The 21975-nt window shown below is 42.4% G+C and overlaps 1 protein-coding gene across 1 annotated transcript in view; it reads left to right on the forward strand.

Moving 5' to 3' along the window:
* The window catches only part of LOC139267338 (uncharacterized), a 79068-nt gene that overhangs the window by 31280 nt on the left and 25813 nt on the right, over positions 1–21975 (forward strand). The window contains exons 12-16 of the mRNA XM_070885548.1: positions 2860–3033; positions 4391–4530; positions 10604–10769; positions 16425–16584; positions 16680–17581. Coding sequence (XP_070741649.1) covers positions 2860–3033; positions 4391–4530; positions 10604–10769; positions 16425–16584; positions 16680–17581 — 1542 coding nt within the window. The remainder of the gene's footprint in view (positions 1–2859; positions 3034–4390; positions 4531–10603; positions 10770–16424; positions 16585–16679; positions 17582–21975) is intronic.

Consider the following 21975-nt stretch of genomic DNA (forward strand, 5'->3'; position numbering starts at 1 on the left):
TTCAACTGCCTTAATATCTCCTTATGTGGCTTGGTTTCAAATTTTGATTTATAATGCCCCTGTGAAGTGCCTTGGGATGTTTTATGACATTAAAGATGCTATATAAATAGAAGTTGTTGTTGTCAGCATTATCATCGATTTTGCGAGGATGAAATATTCGATCCTATTAGAAATTTTTTTGAACATAAAAATTCATAAAAGCCACATACAAATGTAATAAACTCCAAATTGTACATAATATTTTAATTGAAATGAATTAGAACATTTAATATTTGCTTGGTTCCATACTGTTGTTCAAAACTTAAATTGTTGCCTATGGTATTCAAAGTCTGTCGTTTGCAGAGATTATATTATGACCAACTGTAATTTGGCAAGTTCAAAAAAATCACTGCTAACAGTTTTCAATTTAAATGTTTACTTGTAGAAAATATTCTGCTTACTTTCCCAATTTTGATGACTGGTTTATAATGTTTCTATGAAGATACTTCTAGCACATTTTAGCATATTTGTGCCAAGAATAGGTAGTTGTGAACACATGTTCAAGTAAACATAGAAACATAGGAAATAGGTGCAGGAGTAGGCCATTCGGCCCTTGGAGCCTGCACCACCATTCAATAAGATCATGAATGATCATTCAACCTCAGTACCCCTTTCCTGCTTTCTCTCCATACCCCGTGATCCCTTTAGCCGTAAGGGCCATATCTATCTCCCTCTTGAATATATCCAATGAACTGGCATCAACAACTCTCTGTGGTAGGGAATTCCACAGGTTCACAATTCTGAGTGAAGGAGTTTCTCCTCATCTCAGTCCCAAATGGCTTACCCCTGATCCTTAGACTGTGTCCCCTGGTTCTGGACTTCCCCAACATCGGGAACCTTCTTCCTGCATCTAACCTGTCCAATCCCGTCAGAATTTTATGTTTCTATGAACTCCCCTCTCATCCTTCTAAACTCCAGTGAATACAGGCCAAGTTGATCCAGTCTCTCCTCATATATATGACAGTCCTGCCACCCCGGGAATCAGTCTGGTGAACCTTTGCTGCACTCCCTCAATAGCAAGAACGTCCTTCCTCAGATTAGGAGACCAAAACTGAACACCGTATTCCAGGTGAGGCCTCACCAAGGCCCAGTACAACTGCATTAAGACCTCCCTGCTCCGATATTCCAATCCTCTAGCTAGGAAGGCCAACATGCCATTTGCCACCTTCACCGCCTGCTGTACCTGCATGCCAATTTTAATGACTGATGTACCATGACACCCAGGTCTCGTTGCACCTCCCCTTTTCCTAATCTGCCGCCATTCAGATGATAATCTGCCTTCGTGTTTTTGCCACCAAAGTGGATAACCTCACATTATACTGCATCTGCCATGCATTTGCCCACTCACCTAACCTGTCCAAATCACCCTGCAGCCTCTTGGTGTCCTCCTCACAGCTCAGACTGCCACTCAGCTTAGTGTCATCTGCAAACTTGGAGATATTACACTCAATTCCTTCATCTAAATCATTAATGTATGTTGTAAATAGCTGGGGTCCCAGCACTGAGCCCTGCGGCACCCCACTAGTCACTGCCTGCCATTCTGAAAAGGACCCATTTATCCCGACTCTCTGCCTACCAGTTCTCTATCCACGTCAGTATATTACCCCCAATTCCATGTGCTTTACTTTTGCACATTAATCTTTTGTGTGGGACCTTGTCAAAAGCCTTTTGAAAGTCCAAATACACCACATCTACTGGTTCTCCCTTGTCCACTCTACTAGTTACATCCTCAAAATTTTAGAAGATTTATCAAGCATGATTTCCCTTTCATAAATCCATGCTGACTTGGTCTGATCCTGTCACTGCTTTTCAAATGCGCTGCTATTACATTTTAATAATTGATTCCAACATTTTCCCCATTATTGATGTCACGCTAACTGGTCTATAATTACCCGTTTTCTTTCTCTCTCTCTCTCTCTCTCTCTCTCTCTCTCTCTCTCTCTCTCTCTCTCTCTCTCTCTCTCTCTCTCTTTTAAAAAAAAAAGTGGTGTTACATTAGTTTCCCTCTAGTCCATAGGAACTGATCCAGAGTCGATAGAAGGTTGGAAAATGATCACCAATGCATCCATTATTTCTAGGGCCACTTCCTTAAGTACTCTGGGATGCAGACTATCAGGCCCCAGGGATTTATCGGCCTTCAATGCCATCAATTTCCCTAACATAATTTCCCACCTAATAAGGATTTCCTTCAGTTCCTCCTTCTCACTAGGCCCTCGGTCCCCTAGTATTTCCAGAAGGTTATTTGTGTCTTCCTTTGTGAAGACAGAACCAAAGTATTTGTTCAACTGGTCTGCCATTTCTTTGTTCCCCATTATAAATTCACCTGAATCTGATTGCAAGAGACCTACGTTTGTCTTCACTAATCTTTTTCTCTTCATATATCTATAGAAGCTTTTGCAGTCAGTTTTTAATGTTCCCAGCAAGCTTCCTCTCATACTCCATTTTCCCCCTCCTAATTAAAGCCTTTGTCCTCCTCTGCTGAATTCTAAATTTCTCCCAGTCCTCAGGTTTGCTGCTTTTTCTGGCCAATTTATATGCCTCTTCCTTGGATTTAACGCTATCCTTAATTTCCCTTGTTAGCCACAGTTGAGTCACCTTCCCTGTTTTATTTTTACTCCAGACAGGGATGTACAATTGTTGAAGTTCATCCATGTGATCTTTAAATGTTTGCCATTGACTATCCTTTAAGTATCATTCGCCAGTCTATTCTAGCCAATTCGCATCTCATACCATCGAAGTTACCTTTCCTTAAGTTCAGGACCCTAGTCTCTGAATTAACTGTCACTCTCCATCTGTTTATAGAAACTCTTGTTTTTTCAGATGTTTCCGATTCGCCCAAAAGTAAACCTGCAACTTATTGATCCAATAGATGGGAGCAATGCCAGTATGATGGTATGCACTGATCTCCGTGAAACACTCACTGCTGAAAATTGTTTTTCTGAAGATCTACTAATTGAAAATGAAGAGCTGGATTTTAGCACCTTGGGCCATGAAGTAATGTTTACAATTCTCTTGAGCTTGTGTATAAAACAGGCTGTACTAACTGTAAACCACTTTTAATTATCCAGAAATGAATGGAATATTGAATTATAGACTGATGCTGTATGTAACATGTAAATGGGGTAACGCTTGAAGAAAAATTATGCATGGATAAGTATTTAGTAGCAAGTCTTGATAGAGGAATAAAAAGATGGAGCAATTAAGTAAAAGAGAAACTTGCATTCATAACATCTTTCCCGACCTCCAGTTGTCCCAAAGCACTTTACACCCAATGCAAATCTACAAGGCACAAGTCTGTAGTGTGATGGAATACTCTCTACTTGCCTGGATGGGTGCAACTCCAACAACACTCAAGAAGCTCGACACCATCCAGGACAAATTATTCCACTTGACTAGCACCCCATTTACCACCTTAAATATTTATTCCCTCCACTACGAGCGCAAAATGGCTGCAGTGTATACCATATTCAAGATGCACTGCAGCAACTCGCCAAGGCTTCTTCGGCAGCACCTCTCAAACCCGCGAGCTCTATCACCTAGAAGGACAAGGACAAGGGCAGCAGGCGCATGGGAATACCATCACCTGCAAGTTCCGCTGCAAGTTATACACTATCCTGACTTGAAAATATATTGTCGTTCCTTCATCGCTGGGTCAAAATCCCGGAACTACCTCCCTAACAGCACTGTTGGGAGTACCTTCACTGCAAGGATTGCAGCGGTTCAAGGCGGCGGCTCACCGTCACCTTCTCTCGGGCAATTAGGGATGGGCAATAAATGCTGGTCTTGCCAGTGACATCTACGTCCCAGGAATGAATTTTGAAAAAAAAAAATTACTTTTGAGGTGTAATCACTGTAATAATGTAGCTGTAGTTATTTGGATTTGAGTTTGCAATAGACATTTATTGCAGGCATCAGAATTGAATTTAAAGTATCAAGGAAAAAACAAGTAAAGTATTGCAAAAATAAAACTGGGGACAAGGGAAAATGTTACTACTTGAGGATGCATTTAGCAATTAATCATTAAAGTCTAAATGTATCCACAGATAGTTAGAGAATCAATAAAAGAAAAGCTTGTATACAATTCAAAGAAATTCCAGTGTTATTGCAGAAATTTTACGAAAGAAATGGATCCTAGAATGATGGGTGAAATGGAAATTGGAGGGGGATGAGCGAGAAAAGACATTCTGAAAGATGAACTTCTATTTATATAAAGCCTGATGTACTTTAGATGTTCCGAGTGCTTTATATCCACTGAAATTTATGTAACGTATCTGTTGGATGATTCTAATTTGTATGCTGATCTTCACCTTGACACTGTTGATACTACAGGTTTTTCTGTTTTCTTACTCAGGAATTATTGGGCATGATAGAAAACCTAAAACAAACACTGATTGCTGAAAGACAGCACAAGCTGGTTTTGGAAATTCGGGTTCGTAAAGAGATGGGAGAGGCCATGTTTCATCAACTACTGCGCACAGAAGAAGTTTGGAGGTAATTTTAATGGTATTTAGATTGTAGATTCGCACAACTGAAACAAATATGTTATGAGCTGATGCTGGAAAATTCTTTCTGGTTTGATATTTGTGGATACTATCCAAAGATGCCCAATAGGTGAGAAAATGAATGGTAACCTCTTATAAATCTCTCCTAGTTATAATCTTTTAGTGGAAATGTGTCCCATGTTTATATAGTGAGGAGTTTAAATTATGATGGAAATGGTGCATTTTTTCTTTTGGTTTGAATTGTCTGGGGAATTTCTTAACTTTAAACACGTTTGTTCAGAAAGCTTTAAACTCCTAAATGGCTTCTACAACTCGGAGGGAAACTGGTTTCTATTCTTAGTTTTGCATGAAGTATATTACAATTAAAGCCAGTACTGTTCAACCTCTCGTGAATGCATTCAAAGTTATTGTGTTCGAACTGATGTCAATAGTTGGTGGCTGCTGCTTATTTCAGTAAAATAACTGACTAAATCTGTTTGGTAGTGTAACCTGTACCAGTGTCTGGTGTGACTGATATTGTCCTTGGATATAACTGAGGCTTATAGTGGAAACCCATTATAAGGGAAGAATTGAGACACTCAGTTTCACATATGATATTGTGTTGGTAGGCTCACTACCTTAACCAATAGGTAAAGAAGGAAGAACTTGCATTGTATAACAATTTTCATATTCTTAGGATGTCCCAAGTGCTTCACCAGCAAAACATTACTTCTGAAACGTAGGCAAGGATAATAGCCAATTTGTGCATAGCAAAGTTTCACCAAAAGCAATGAGAAAAAAGACACTGGGATAACTGCTGCTCCTCTTTGAATAGTGCCATGGGATCTTTTACATCCACATGAAGAATGGGCAGATAGGGGCCTATTGGTTTAACATGTCATCTTGATTTAACGTGTCACCTTTGCCAATGCAGCCCACTCTCTGTACTGTACTGAAGTAACAACCTAGATTGTGTGCTCAATTCCTGGACTGGGGCTTGAACCCATGGCTTTGACACTGAGCTACTATTGATCCATAATGGTGGGTGCCCCAGATGCCATTATTGTGGCTTTTCATGGTTCAAGGGATCGTTATTGAGTGGAGAAACGAAGGGAGTCATCTGTCACAATTGTATTGTGCCTGCGGATCCTGATGGATGCTAACTTTATCCTGGAGAAGGTCCTTTTAAGACTGAACTGATGAGGGGAAAAAGGCACTTTGGTCTTTTCGTAAAAGTTCCAGTACAAGAATGTCACAAGCTCAAGACCAAATAATTCCTGTTTGTGGTACAACACCCCTAGGAATGAAACAGAAGGTTTTTTCCCCAAATACATGTGAAAGGTTCAGATCCAAGCCACAGGATGGATTTGTGGCAAGAGGGATTGTTGCAGGAAAGAAGGGCTTGGCCTAGGTCACAGAGCACCCTCGCTAGGTGGGAAATTCAACTTCCTGGCGCACATTTATTTACCATAACCCCTCAAATGACCTATTGAACACAAGTAAGCCTAATATGTAACATTGGGTTTAGAACATTAAGGTGGCTGGCACATCATAGACTGTCCTAACATGCTAAAGGAAGATGTCTTTTGTATAAATGATTATAAAACTCTTGAAACCTGGGACAGCAATTGTTGGCAGGGAGTTACCTGCGCAGGGTAGAAGAGCATACTCCTATATCAATGCTAACATGATTGGGTTGCAGAGAGGGAAGCAGCTCCTGCTGCAGTCCTGCACCTTTTCAATGGGTAGATACACCATTGAATGGTGTATGTCCATGCTGGGATCAGGAAGTTAATGGGAAGGGATTTGTCTATTAGTGAGTTGTTGAAGTTTTGCAGTGCACCTCATCATTCATGACACATTCCTGATGCCTGCTGCCCACTTAGTGAGGGCACAAACCTGATCTGTCTGTTATCTAATGAACAATTTAAAAACTGCCCTAACCAATGTCACAGATGACATCCTCTGACTTTGAGTATTGGTGTTTATCTGTCATCCACTGTCTCTCTCCTCTTTCTCTTCCCCCCCCTCTGTTTACCTCCACATCACCCTTGACCAGTCACTAACCAGCTACTGGAAACTGCTGAGAAAGTTAAAACCTGCAATAGCCAAATCACCAAACTTGCTGGCTCTCCCTGGGGAGCAACTGCCTCCACTTTACATTCATCTGCTCTTGCACACTGCTATTCAATTGCAGACTATTGCACTCCTGTTTGGGGTCACTGAATACACACTGAACTGATGGATACTTAACTGCATGCTGTTATTTGCCTTGTTGTTATGCCCTATTGACCTTTGGAACATACCTCCTCAACATCTTCATTTAGATGCAGTAGCAAAATTAATGAATAGACTTCATGATAAAATCATGTTGCTAATTCACAGATTTATTCTATCCATCAACACTGCGTCTTTCTTTGAGATGCCAAACATGGTCAACCATTCCTGATTCCTTTAACTTTACCATACCAACTTGTTGGCCTGAAGAGTGGACAGCAGATGTTCCTATAAATCACCATATCATGTCTGAACCGACAGATCATCCACCAGGATTCAGGTGGCCACGACATAGTCGGGAGTTTCTCAATTGCTTTTGATCTGAACAGGGGCAGTGCATCTCAAATTTTCACCTATGGGGTCGTCTTAACGATAACCAATGTCCTTGCTGACAAGTGCAAACTATGTCCTATGTCTACACTAACTACACTATCTGGTGGTCTACGCACTTTGCATGCTGGTGATTGACAATACTCAAGACGGCTGGAATTATATATCAAGTCTAAAAACACAGATAATAAATGACTTTTGTAACCCTCACTATTGGCAGCTATGTCTTCAGCCATCTAGACCTCAAGCTCTGGAATCCCCTCTCACCTTTTTAGAAGTCTCCTTAAAACCCACCTCTTTGACCAAGCTTTCAGTCATCTCTCCTAAAAGCTCGCCCTTTGTCTTCCTAGTGTTTGTCTAATTATGCTTCTGTAAAACTCCTTGGAATGGTTTTCTATGTTTTTAAAAAGGTGCATGCAAATACATGATTATTACTTCTATGTTATCAAGCTACTTGTCCAACATCCAGTCTTCAATGAGTTATAACTTCCTCCAGCTCAACATTGGTCAACGACTGAAGGTAATGTCTCTGTTCCTGCCACAAACACTCTTGCTGTTGATTCCATCCTCCTCCCTGGCTGTTGTCTTGGGCTCAACCAGATCATTTATGACTGTCATTCTATTTGACATTGAACTTTGTTTTAGGTTAGATATTCTCTCTACCACAAAGACCTGCTTGCTTCGCCTCTGGAACATCACTATCCTTCAATGTACCTCTGTCTCTTTTGACTTTGAAACACACATGCATGTTGTCTTCAACCTTGGACTCCAACTATTCCAACACACTCTTTGCTTGCTGTCCTTCCTCCATTATCCATAAGCTTCAACTTGTGAAACTCGACTACATGCATTCTGTCTTGATCACCCATCACTCGCCTATGTCCTCGCCGACCTACATTTGGCTCCTGTCCCCCGGGCATTAAGTATTAAAATCCTCCTCTTCCTGTTTAAATCTCTAAATGGGCATTCCCCACCTTCTCTCTGCATTATCTCTGGCCCTATATTGTGTCCTTTTCACACTTTCTTCCCCTTCCCCACCCCCTTTCCCACCATCCTTGGTGACTAAACATTCAGCCACCTGGGTCCTACTCTTGGGGTTTCCCTCATTAAACCTCTCTAGCCCCCTCTGTTTAAAAAAAAAAAAAAAAAACCTCCCTAAACAACCAACTTTTCAATCAAGCCTTTTGGCTCAGCATCTGTTTTCCTTGTGCCTATCTGTGGGGTGCCTTGGGAGTTCTTTTGTTGAAGGTACTATATAAATGCAATTTGTTGTCTTTGTCATCGGAAGTAGTTTTCACCTTCACTGCCTGCGTGGTAATCTGGCAGAGCAAATCACCCATCTTTTTTATATAATAAAAAAAACCTACCTGATTTTCATTCCTTTGAAATCAATGGAATGAAAATTGGGTGGGTTCTGTAACTGGTGGAGGATCTGCTCTGCCAGAGTATGGCCCTTTTTGGAGTTGACTGCTCTGATATGCCAGTGAACGTGGAAATGTTCGTGGTGGACTTGGTAATCTGATAACTGAACCAGGCAGACCCAGAGGGTATTGTTGATTTTTCAATAAGTCATGTTTATTTGTGGAGTTCTGAGGATTAGTAGATTATCAGTTAGGATTCTTTGCATATGGTTTCATATAACACAGTAAACTAAAGCCTAAACATGTAGGGATGATTTCACCAAAGCTTTCACAGCCTTCCTAAAGTCAGTAGTTTAAAGAGTAGTTGAACATTTATTTTCCTAACCTTCTCATCGTTCTTTCAGTGAATTATCTTGAATTCATGCCTTCTAGTTATCAACTCAGTGACCAGTGAGAATAATTTTTCTCTTTTTAATTATCAAATCCCCTCAATTAAGTGCAAGGAGGTACATTTTGGGAAGGAAAATGAAAATGAATAATTAAATGGCAAGGACAAATCCCAAATCATCCTCCATGTTTAAGGTTTTAGTTTAAAAGGAATGGAATAACAGAGACGTGGGGTGGGTGTGGGGGTTGCAGTTCAAGAAAATACACTAAAATGGTAAGACTTAAGAAAGCTGCTTTTTTAAAAAAAAAAAGCATATGGGTCTAGGGTTTAAAGTACAAAACCAAAGAAGTAATGCTACACCTTTCCAAACATTGGTTAGGCCACAGTGAGAATTCCATCCCTAGTTTGGGCATTCTATTTTTTTGAAGCACGTCAGATGGTACAAAATAGATTTACTAGGATGACACCAGGGACAACAGGTTTTAGTACAAGAAATTAGGTTTCTTTTCACTAACAGAAAAGATTAAATGGAAATCAGATATGGATAGAATTCTTTCTAAATCTTCCAACATTTTTCTGCCTAATCTGTTATCCTGAAGTTGATTGCAGTCCACTTTAGCCAGCCTTGCTCCCTATCTTTGTCCTCTGCACTTTTTGATATTGTTACCTTATACAGATTGTTTGCTCTTTACAGTATATGTAATGTTCCCAAAACTGACCCCAAGAGAATACTATTGTTTATATCCTCCAGTCTAACATCCATCCATTAGCTATCACTCCCTCTTCCTTCTTCCTGTAACTAACTTCCCAGAAAGAAAGACTTGCATTTATATGGTGCCTTTCATGACCACTGGATGTCCTGAAGTACTTTTTGAATTGTAGTCACTAGTAATGTAGGAAACGTGGCTGCTAATTTGCGCACAGCAAGCAGCAATGTGATGACCAGATAAACTGTTTGTGATGTTGATTGAGGGATAAATATTGGCCAGGACACATGGGGATGACTCCCTTGCTCTTCTTTGAAATAGTGCCATGGGATCTTTTACGTCCACCTGAGAGAGCAGACAGGGCCTCGGTTTAACATCTCATCCGAAAGACAGCACTGCCGACCAATGCAGCACTCACTCAGCACTGCACTGGAGTATCAGCCTCAATTTATGTGCGAAGTCCCTGGAGTGGGACTTGAACCCACAACCTTCTGACTCAAAGGCGAGTGTACAACCCACTGAGCCACAGCTGACACACAACAATCCCAGCTTCTCCAGTCTATCCACATAACTGTAATCCCTCATCACTGGAACCATTCTAGTAAATCTCTTCTGTACCCTCACCAAAGCTTTCATAGCCTTCCTAAAGTGTAGTGCCCGGCTTTGGGACATAATACTCCAGCTGGGGCTGAACTCGTATTTTTATTTGGATTTAGCATAACTTTCTGGCTTTTGTACTCACTGCCTCGATTTTAAAAAGCCCAGGATCCCATATGCTCAAATCCTTTGTTAACCTGCCTTGCCACCTACAAAGATTTGTGCAGATACACACTCTGGTCTGTCCCTCTTTATACCCCTTTAAATTTGTACCATTTTAGGTTGTAGTTTCTCTCCTCATTCTTCCTACCAAAATGTATCGCCTCACACATTTCTGCTTTGAGAACATCTGCCATGTTCAGTGTTTGTTCAATTCTTTTTTTAGATAACATTGTGCATATTAATGTTTTGTTCACCCATTAGTGAGCGTTTTGAAGAACTAAAGGAGATCTATGAAGAACAATTGGACAGCAAACTCCACCTGTACAAGGAATCAATCAGACGACATGCATATAAATGTGCTTTGGAAGAGGTTCAATATAAATGTGTTTCAAAAGAAATGTTCACTGATGAGCAATCCAAAGTGAAGGTAACATTTAAGCCCACATTTTGTTGCTGCCTTTTATTATCAAAAGTAAAATGAAAGGTGGGGAAGAGTTGATTTATTATTTGTAATCTATTTGTTCACTTGTGCAGTCACAGTGCCAAGTTACTTGTTCTCTCAAAGTATAGTCTGTTTTGGGTGGGAAGGAGGGGGACAGTTAAACCTGACCATTAATGTTAATCTTTTCTCATTCTTGTGATCTACATAACAACCTATTCTGTCTAGTTTCTGTAGCACATGGTCACTTAACCACATGTCCAAGTATGTGGCCATCTAAATGGTTTTGATACCATACAATTTTTAATACAAGTGGGTTATTTCCAATGCACAGCTTGTTGTAATACGGAGACATAGTGCAAAAAAGTTCTAGGGTTAATCTTGGTTAGTGTGCTGAGTTGGCTGATTTCAACTTGGGACATCAGCAATGTTCCCTCTAAGGTTTATTTGTACTGAGCGGGCCACAAACTCCTCAGTGCAGCTTTTTTGTCCATAGGCAAATTTTACAACAACAGAACCAAGCACATATATACAACAATGCCAGTAAATAAAGTTGACATTTATTCAACATGACTTGGTTATATCCTACTGGGAATTTCTCTGAAATGTTCCAGAGATGTACATCCCAAATCCTAGCCACTTGCTGCGCAAGAAATGTTTTTCTCGTGTCACCTCTGGTTCTTTTGCCAATCACCTTAAATCTGTGTCCTCTTTTATTTTGGACTCTTCAGCCATTGGAAACTGTTCCTCTTAAACTATCTAAATCCTTTATGATTTTAAACACCTTTTCATCAAATCATCTCTTGGCCTTCTCTGCTCCAGCTTCTCTAATCTATCCACTTTTTATTCTGCATGCAACTTAAATATCATATTTTTGATTAGACTGGTCAATGCCCTGTTAATTTTTCTCCTTTTTTTTTAATATGTAATGTTCATTCACTCTAGTTGTGTTGAGTAGAAGAAAAGACCCTTTCAGTCCAGCTGGCCAGCCTTGAAGTTCATAAAATAAAATACTGTTCTGTTAAATCCTGATGTTTCAAGCCTCAGGATTTCAAACAGCCGATTTTTGGTTGGGATGGGGATGAAGGAGAAGGCTGGGTGCACTGCTGACATGAGATGTTGTACGAATGTCTGGCTAACATCTAAAACAGATCCCTTGCTGAATTTCACTAGTTTGGACAGATATGATCATCCACAGTATAACCTCGTTCAGTAAAAACTGGGGGTATCAGCATCAGGCAGGCGTTTCTGTTTACTGGTGTTTTTTAAAATAGATTGTTACTGTTGTTTTGACTGCATCTCAAAGTTAATAATTTTTTTCCACGCTGAGCCGAGCCCCACCACCTATCGCCTCCCACATAGCAAACAACAACAACTCGCTTCTTCAGCGGCTTTTAAACTCAATGCAACCATCCTGAGCTCTCAGTGGAAAAACATTTTCACTTATTTTACAAAATCACATCGGCCTCCTAGATAGCGGGCAGCACTTCATTTCTTATTGCACAGATGTACTGAAGAAAATGGCAAACATTTACAATCCTGGCTCTCATTAGCTCCTATGTTGAGCTTTTAGATGCAACACTTCCCCCTTTTCTTCCACCCATTTAAAAATATGGATGCGCTTTATTTTTGTACTGCAAAAATGGCCACCATGCTCCACCCTTTGTCTCTGACTGGTCCACTTGGAGGATAAGCCACACCCTGAAGTTTCACAGGAATATGTAACTGGAACCGCCCAACCCAAGGTCTCACTGACTTTGCAAATGGTAACTCGATCCACTTTGAGTTCCTGAAGTGACAGAGGACAGAGCTCCCCAGAAGACAGCAAGGGCCAGCCAAATTGCCTTACCGCAGTCCAAGAGCATGCCACCCCCAGCCGAAGTGCCTTACCCCAGCGCAAGTGCATCTGCATTCCCCCACCCCGCCCTGCCCAACCCCTCCTTAGATGGGGCAGGCATTGTGTATGGATTGTTAACCGGTTTATTGGGTATGAAGTGAATAGTGACAGTGTCGTGACTTCTGGATATCATCCACTCCAACGATGTCCCTTGTAAGGAGTTGGAAGATCGTGATCTGTCTTCCCTGAGCTCGCTCTCGCGCCCCTGCGCTCTGGCTCTTGTGCGCTCTAGCTGGCTCGCTCTCAATTATATCACCTGTCATTCTTCTAAACTCCAGAGAGTATAGGCCCAATCTACTCCTAGGACAACCCTCTCATCCCAGGGATCAATCTAGTGAACTTTTGTTGCACCACCTCTAAGGCAAGTATGTCCTTGCTCAGATAAAGAGACCAAAACTGTGCACAGTACTCCAGGTATGTTCTCACCAAACCCTGTACAATTGTAGTAAGACTTCCTTACTTGTACTCCAGCACCCTTGGAATAAAGGCCAACATGCCATTTGCCTTCCTAATTGCTTGCTGTACCTGCATGCTAACTTTGTGTTTCCTGTATGAGGACACCTAAATCTCTCTGAACAGCAACATTTAATACTTTCTCACCATTTATATAAAAATAATTCTGTTTTTCTATTCTACCTACCAAAATGAGAAACCTTACATTTCCGCACATTATACTCCATCTGCCACCTTATTGCCTACTCACTTAATCTGTCTAAATACTGTTTCTGACGCTGTCCTCATCACAGCTTACTTTCCTACCTAGTTTTGTATCATCAGCAAATCTGGATACATTGCACTCTGTCCCTTCATCTAAGTCATTAATATAGATTGCAAATAGCTGAGGCCCAAGCACTGATCCTTGCAGCATCCCACTAGTTACAGCCTGCCAACCTGAAAATGACCCAATTATCACTACTCTCTCTGTTTTCTGTCTGTTAACCAATCCTTTATCCATACTAATATATTACCCCAAACCCCATGAGGCCTTATCTTGTGTAGCAACCTTTTATGTGAATACTTTTTGGAAATCCAAATATACTACATCCACTGGTTCCCCTTGGACTGCACAACCACCTAAGAACTCATGCTAAGAGTGGAAGCAAGTCTTCCTCGATTCCGAGGGACTGCCTATGATGATGATGGTGATTTATCTACTTGGTTAGTTATATTCTCAAAAGACTCCCAAAATTTGTTAACACTATTTCCCTTTCATAAATCCATGTTGACTCTGCCTAATCATATGATTTTCTAAGTGCCACGTTACTGCTTCCTTAATAATGGATTCCAACATTTTCCTGACCACTGATGTCCGGCTAACTGGCCTGTTTTCTCTCTCCCTCCTTTCTTGATTAGCGGGGTTACATTAGCTACCTTCCAATCCGCTGGGATCTTTCTAGAATCTAGTGAATTTTGGAAGATCACAACCAATGCATCCACTATCTCTGCAGCCACTTCTTTTAAAACCCTAGAATGTAGGCCATCAGATCCAGGGGCTTTTAGTCCCATTAGTTTCTCTAGTACTTTTTCTCTACTGATATTAATTACTTTAAGTTGCTCACTCTTATTAGCCCCTTCGTTCCCCACTATTTTTGGTCTGCTTTTTGTGGCTTCAACTGTGAAGACTGATACAAAATATTCGTTTAAAGTCTCTGCCATTTCCTAATTCCACATTATAATTTCAGCCTCTAAGGGACCAATGCTTACTTTTGCTGCTCTCTTCCTCTTTACATACTTGTAGAAGCTCTTACAATCTGTTTTTATATTTCTTGCTAGTTTACTTTCATTCTATTTTCTCCCTTTAAATAATTTTTTAGTCATCCTTTGCTGGTTTCTAATGCTCCCAATCCTCAGTCTTGCCACTATTCAAGAACATTCTAAGCCTTTTTTTAGTCTAATACTATGCTTAAAATCTTTAGTTAGCCACGGATGAATTACTTTTCCTGTCGAGTTTTTATTTCTCACTGGAATGTATACTCGTTGAGAATTTTGGAGTATTTCTTTAAATGTTTGCCACTGCTTATCTACCTTCATACTTGAATTTAATTTCCCAATCTACCTTAGCTAACTCGCCCTCATTCTTATGTAATTAGCTTTATTTAAGTTTTAAGATTCTTGTTTCACACTCAACATGAAATTTAATCATATTCTGATCACTCTTTCCCCAAATGATTCTTTACAATGAAATTACTAATTAACCTGCCTCATTACACAATACAAGATCTAAAATAGCTTGTTCCCTGGTTGGTTCCATGATTATTGTTCTAGGAAACCCATTGAATGCATTCCATGAACTTGTCTTCCAGACTACCTTTGCCAATTTGATTTGCCCAATCTATATGAAGATTAAAATCCTACCTTTGTTACAAGCTAGAAAACTCTGACTCCTGAATCTGCAATTTCCTCACCTCCTCTAATCTAATCTAATACCCTTGATTAGATTAGATGTTGGAGATTTGTTCCCTCTAAGCTGCGCAACTGTCTGCTGGTAATGCATAGCCCGGGACCAGCTTTTCAAATGTGAAATTTTGTGCATGCAAAAACTTTGGGTTGTGCAGCCCGTTAAAGGGACAGTGCACCCAAAAAGAATTGGGGGAACTTTACTTCTGTCCCATTTGTTTTTCCTATTACTATTTAAAAAAAAACTTAAATCCAAAGTTTCTCCCCTTGACTTATTTTTACGTTCCCTCGTATTGCTGGTATGTTGTCCTTTTTCCTACATTGAAAATAACAAGTCTGCCATTTCTTGTTATGTTATAGTCTTGCCTGCATCTATCTTTAATGGACCAACATTCCCCTTTACCACACTCTATTTATAAAAACTTTTACTGTTGAGCATTGATATCCTTTGCAAGTTTTTATTCATGTTCCCATTTTGCACCGCTTATTACTTTGAATCCCTTTGTTGCTTTTTTTGGACCCAACATTGGCCAAGCTGTTTTTTCGGCGCACTGACCTGAAGCACGCCGACTTTGCGCGGTGGAAACGGCGCCGGGAAAAACTCTCCCCATCCTCGCTGCTGTTCACAGTCCCCGGAGTCCTGGCATGGCATCGATGGTGAAGTGTGGGGTGGAGCCAAACGCCCGGGCCAAAAACAGTGCCGGCACCTGCGCGCATGCGCAATAGAGATAAAACTTGGCACTCGGCCATTTTTAAAGAGCTTCATAGCTGTAATTGTTTGCCTGCCAGGAGAGCTCTCAATCTAAATAGCTGGTGTGCTGAACGAAAGCTGCAGTATCCTGCCTGAAATTAACTGTTGCATGCCTGGAGAAGTCTTGGGGATCATTGCAAAAGTGCTGTTAAGTGTCTCATAGGACTGTGTGTTTTTAAAAAATCATACTTTGACTAAGTGCAGTGGCAAAGTGTGTCGCAGCATTGCAAAAGTCCTGTTAGTGTCTCCGAGCAGTTGCAGCAATAATACAGCAACGTCCACCAAGAACAAAGAATTTCTTGCATGACGAAGTCGAGGCACTAGTTACTGTCATTGAGAACAGATGGCAGCACCTGGATACCTGCAGAGGTCACACATAGTGCCACCCAAAGAGATGAAGAAACGCTGGAACCAAGTTGCAAAAGATTTCTGTGGATTGGTGATCGAGATCTGGAAGGCAGTGTAAAAAGAAGTGGCAGGACCTTGGTCAAGTAGTTAGTGTAAGTAATATTTCAATTGTAAATGTGACCAGCTATATATGTCCCACCCAGCAGAAAGACACCCTCTCTAAAAAGTTGCATTTTCACCTTTGCCGCAGAAACTGTCCCACAACAAAAGGGAAACAACTAGAACAGGAGGAGGACCGGCAAATCTGCACCCACTAACACCTTTGGAAGAGAGGGCCACTGCTTTTATGGGTCCTGCCTGGAGAAGAACCATCAGTACTGCACAAGCTGGGCCCACACGTGAGGGAGTGGGTAAGTCATGAAAAGTCATCGCGGCCCTTCAAATCAACCTGCTATGTGTGAGCCTACTCATGCCACCCATTTCATTGTTCTGTTATATGTTGCAGAACTTGAGGACAATCCTCCTGATGATCCAAATCAAGATTCAGATGTGGACGAGCCTGAAGAGGAAAGCAACCTTCCAGAACAACATGGGCATAAGGGGCACTTTGAGGGGTTCGATGACCGGAGTGTTCTACTGAATCTTGAGGTCAACACATCTCACTTGCCAGGCTCTTCCGTGATTAGTGGTTCGACATTCTATGGTTTCCCACCGTCTGAGGTTGCAGGTCCCGGTGGAGGTGGTGTGCCACAGCATTGCACACCTATGGCCCCACCTTCCGAAGTTACAGGTCCCAGCAGTAATGGTGCTGGTGCTGGTGCAAATCAGCAGGGAACACCCGGGGTCCCAAGGTCCCAGCCTGCATCTCCCAGTGGGATGCTGCGACGCAGATCCAGGGGGAGGGGAAGGAGACATGGATCACGTGCTCCTGAGATGCAGGATGCAACAGATGTGGTTCAGATGATGGCATTGGGTGGGGAGAGCGTTGAGCTTACCCGATCACTCCTGGATACTATAACTGGGGTGAATGAGGAGGTAGCAGGACTGTCGGGAGAAGTAACAGTAATGGCACGGGAAATAGGAACCATGTCCGCTAACATCAGTGAGGGAATGGTGGCCATGAGGGATGGAATGTCAGAAGTAGTGGAAAGGATGACTGTTGCAATGACCAAGGCCATGAGGGAGGGAATGTCTGAGTTAGCTGCTGCAATAAGGGAACACGCCCAGACCCCGTGCCCATTGACAGAATCAACTGCCACTCCCACTCCAATCGCTGCACCAAGCTCTGAACAGGCCGAGGCCATGCCCTCCGACTTGCCGCCTGGGCCCTCCAACTTGCCACGTGACGTTGACACCCCCCCACCCTCGAGGTACCCAGTAGCCGAGATGTTAGAAAGAAGAATCTTGGTGTGCACCCCAGAAACACTGTCACCACCTGCGGACAGGGGTCGTAGAGGGCCCAAGACTAAGCACAGCGGATGACCTTAGACTAAGGGGGATGAGAGATGGGTGCAGCCATTCTTTGCTGTTGTTATTTATGTCACTTCACTCACTGTTCTAACTGGGTGTTTTTTGTAATTTATGTAATGGTACAAGTTTATAAGTGATAACGTTTAAGTGATCTTAGAGTAAATTTTCGGCGGGCGTCCACAAGCTTGCACTTCTCCGGTGGGTCTTCCCTCCCCTATCCCAGGCCAAATGGCCTCACGCACAGGCCGGCCAGCTGCCTTTCCCAGGCAGACTTTAAAGATAAGGTAAGATTTACTTTTTTTTATTGTATTTTAATGGTTTGAGCTTTTCCTGAAGGTTTGCTGCTTGGTTGTTGAGGTCCTCTCCAGTTCCCTTCCCTGCCCTAATGTCTGCCGAATGTGTGCTGCTTTGTCTTAACTGCCCGCAAGGTTTTTCAGAGCTGGCCACATCCACTAACCTAAGAGGATTGGCGTACGTTTCTGCTCGCCAAAGTGGCATAAATGACCAAAACTGTCGTAAGTGTCTGGGAAAGCCCCCTTTTTGGAAAAAAAAACGTACCTTTTTTTAAAACAAAATCGTACCTAACTGACTTACTCTGGAGCAACTTTTTGGGGAAAATGGCATTTTCTAATTTGCGCCAGAAAAAACAACTTGCTCCAAAAAAGATTGATCCAAGTCATGGCCAAGAGTACTTAAGGAAGTGGTCCTAGAAATAGTGGATGCATTGGTGGTCATTTTCCAACAGTCTATTGACTCTGGTGCAGTTCCTATGGACTGGAGGGTAGCTAATGTAACATCACTTTTCAAAAAAGGAGGGAGACAAAAAATGGCTAATTATAGACCAGTTAACCTGACATCAGTAGTGGGGAAAATGTTGGAATCAATTATTGAAGATGAAATAACAACGCATTTGGAAAACAGTGACCGGATCGGTCCAAGTCAACATTGATTGATTTATGAAAGGGAAATCATGCTTCACAAATCTTCTGGAATTTTTTGAGGATGTAACTAATAGAGTGGACAAGGGAGAACCAGTGGATGTGGTGTATTTGGACTTTCAAAAGGCTTTGACAAGGTCCCACACAAGAGATTGGTGTGCAAAATTAAAGCACATGGTATTGGGGGTAATGTACTGATGTGGATAGAGAACTGGTTAGCAGACAGGAAGCAGAGAGTTGGGATAAACGGGTGCTTTTCAGAATGGCAGGCAGTGACTAGTGGGGTGCCGCAGGGCTCAGTGCTGGGACCCCAGCTATTTACAATATACATTAATGATTTAGATGAAGGAATTGAGTGTAATATATCCAAGTTTGCAGATGACACTAAGCTGGGTGGCGGTGTGAGCTGTGAGGAGGATGCTAAGAGGCTGCAGGGTGACTTGGACAGGTTAGGTGAGTGGGCAAATGCATGGCAGATGCAGTATAATGGGGCAAAAACATGAAAGCAGAATATTATCTGAATGGTGGCAGATTAGGAAAAGGGGAGGTGCAACGCGACCTGGTTGTCTTGGTACATCAGTCATTGAAAGTTGGCATGCAGGTACAGCAGGCGGTGAAGAAGGCAAATGATATGTTGGCCTTCATAGCTAGGGGTTTTGAGTATAGGAGCAGGGAGGTCTTACTGCAGTTGTACAGGGCCTTGGTGAGGCCTCACCTGGAACATTGTGTTCAGTTTTGGTCTCCTAATCTGAGAAAGGACGTTCTTGCTATTGAGGGAGTGCAGCGAAGGTTCACCAGATTGATTCCTGGGATGGCTGGACTGACATATGAGGAGAGACTGGATCGACTGGGCCTTTATTCACTGGAGTTTAGAAGGATGAGAGGGGATATCATAGAAGCATATAAAATTTGGACGGGACTGGACAGGTTAGATACAGGCAGAATGTTCCCGATGTTGGGGAAGTCTAGAACCAGGGGACAGAGTCTAAGGACAGAAATGAGGAGAAACTTCTTCACTCAGTTGTTAACCTGTGGAATTCTCAACCGCAGAGAGTTGTTGATGCCAGCTCGTTGGATATATTCAAGAGGGACTTCGATGTGGCCCTTATGGCTAAAGGGATCAAGGGGTATGGAGAGAAAGCAGGAAAGGGGTACTAAGGTGAATGATCATCCATGATCTTATTGAATGGTGGTGCAGGCTCGAAGAGCTGAATGGCCTGCTCCTGCACCTATTTTCTATGTTTGGCCCATAAGCTCTCGCATCCGCTGGTTTTCTACTTTTATGTGCATTTGTGAAAGTTTTTTCTTTTAGCTTGATACCTCATATTTTTTGACCCTGATTGTTTAACTATAGAAGTGGAGCCTTTACTTTTTAGGCATATGTACTGGTTTTGTATCATACCAAATACTACTTTTGAATACTTCCCATTATTTGTCTTTAGGTTTACTCATTGACAGTTCAGCCCTGTTTACTGTGGTCAATTCATTACTCATCCCTTCAAGGTTTACCTTACTTTGCGACTTGTTTCGCCACTCAAACTTGGTATCTAACTCAATAATATGGTCACTATATTTAAGATGCTTCCTTACGATCAGATTGTTAACTAATTCTGGTTCATTACTCATTAAATCCAGTATGGCCTTATTGGTGCTTAAGCTTTTTTTAAATACTTGAATTTCATGCAGATTTGCCACTGTACTATCTTAATAGATGTCCTTATTGTTACGCTCATAATAAAGGATGAAACTGAGTACTGTATGCAATGAGTAAGTGTGACTGTTGTCATGTATTTCACCATTTTGCAATGATAGTTATGTAACTGTAACTCATGCACACTGTACCTGTACCCTTGAAATGCACACCCTCACCACAGGGGGTGAGCTTGTGGGAGACACTCCTCACCTGGGTTTCCAGGTATAAAAGGGGAGGTCCCACCCAGGGTCAGCACTCCTTGGCCCTGGGAATAAAGTGAAGGTCACAGAGTGACCGTGTCTGATATATACATGTCTCATGTGAGTTTGTAACCTGGTGCAGAGACACTACATTTGGCGACGAGAAACGGGAATTGCCAAACCATGAGGATGGCCACCAGTGGCAGAGGAATGCTACTGTGTGGGTGAGAACTGGGACAACTTTGTGGAAAGACTCCAGCAGAGCTTTGTCACAAAGGACTGGCTGGAAGAGACAGCAGCTGACAAGCGGAGGGCGCATCTACTGACCAGCTGTGGTCCACAGATGTATGCGGTGATGAAAGACCTGCTCGCACCCCAAAAGCCAGCAGACCAGTCCTTCGAAGAGCTCAGCCAGCTGATCAGTGAGTATCTCAAGCCGGCAAGTAGCGTACACATGGCCCGGCACCAGTTCTACTCTCACCGGCGTCTGGAGGGTCAAAACGTCTCTGACTTTGTGGTGGAACTGTGGCGTTTGGCCAGTCTCTAAGTTCTCCGATGCCTGCAGGGGATAGATGTTAAGGGACTTTTTCATCAAGGGCATTAATCATGCCGGCATTTTCAGGAAGCTCATAAAGACTAATGACTTGACTTTAGAAGGGGCGGCGTTGATAGCTCAGACCTTCATGGCAGGAGAAGAGGAGACCAAGCTAATTTACGCATGCAGCCCTAGTTTTAATGTTGCGATGAACCAGGGAGTTAATGTTGTAAAAGTGATACAGAACCCCGCAGGCAGGCAAGGGCAATTAGACATCGCCCAGGCAGGCAAGGGCAATTTGACACTGCCCAGGCAGCAACAAGCTCCAGGGTGGGCCGACACCAGGGACAATGGAAAGGGGATCGGCAATTCACGCCATCACGAGGAACAATGCATCCCGTGATGGGACCGATAACACCCTCCATCAGAGTGCTTAGAAACAGCCAAACGGGCCATCAGAGAGGAATGCCTGGGAATAATCCTTTTGTTAACAGCAATCTCAGCTCATGCTGGAGGTGTGGGGGTAGACACACTGCCAAAAGCTGTAGGTTCCAGCTTTACACCTGTAGGATTTGTAATGTCAGTGGACACATGGCCAGGATGTGCAAAAAGGCAGTAGCGAGGCTAGTCTGTGAGACAGAGGAACCAGACGAGGAGTCTGAAATGCAGGATGAGGCCTGGGGAACAAATATGGATGCTGAAGTTCAGAGAGTTCATGTGGCTGATGTCCACAGCTCATACACTAAAATGCCACCCATGATGATGAGTCTTACTGAATGGCATCCCGGTGCACATGGAGCTGGATACGGGAGCTAGCCAGTCACTCATGAGCGCCCAACAATTTGAGACTATGGCCACACAGAGCTAGCAGGCCCAAACTGGAACGCATTGAGACGCAGCTACGTACGTACACCAAAGAGATAATTCCTGTGCTGGGCAGTGCAAACTTGGTGGTAACGCATAAT

The sequence above is a fragment of the Pristiophorus japonicus genome, chromosome 1 (assembly GCF_044704955.1).
Source record: "Pristiophorus japonicus isolate sPriJap1 chromosome 1, sPriJap1.hap1, whole genome shotgun sequence".
Classification (NCBI taxonomy): domain Eukaryota; kingdom Metazoa; phylum Chordata; class Chondrichthyes; family Pristiophoridae; genus Pristiophorus; species Pristiophorus japonicus.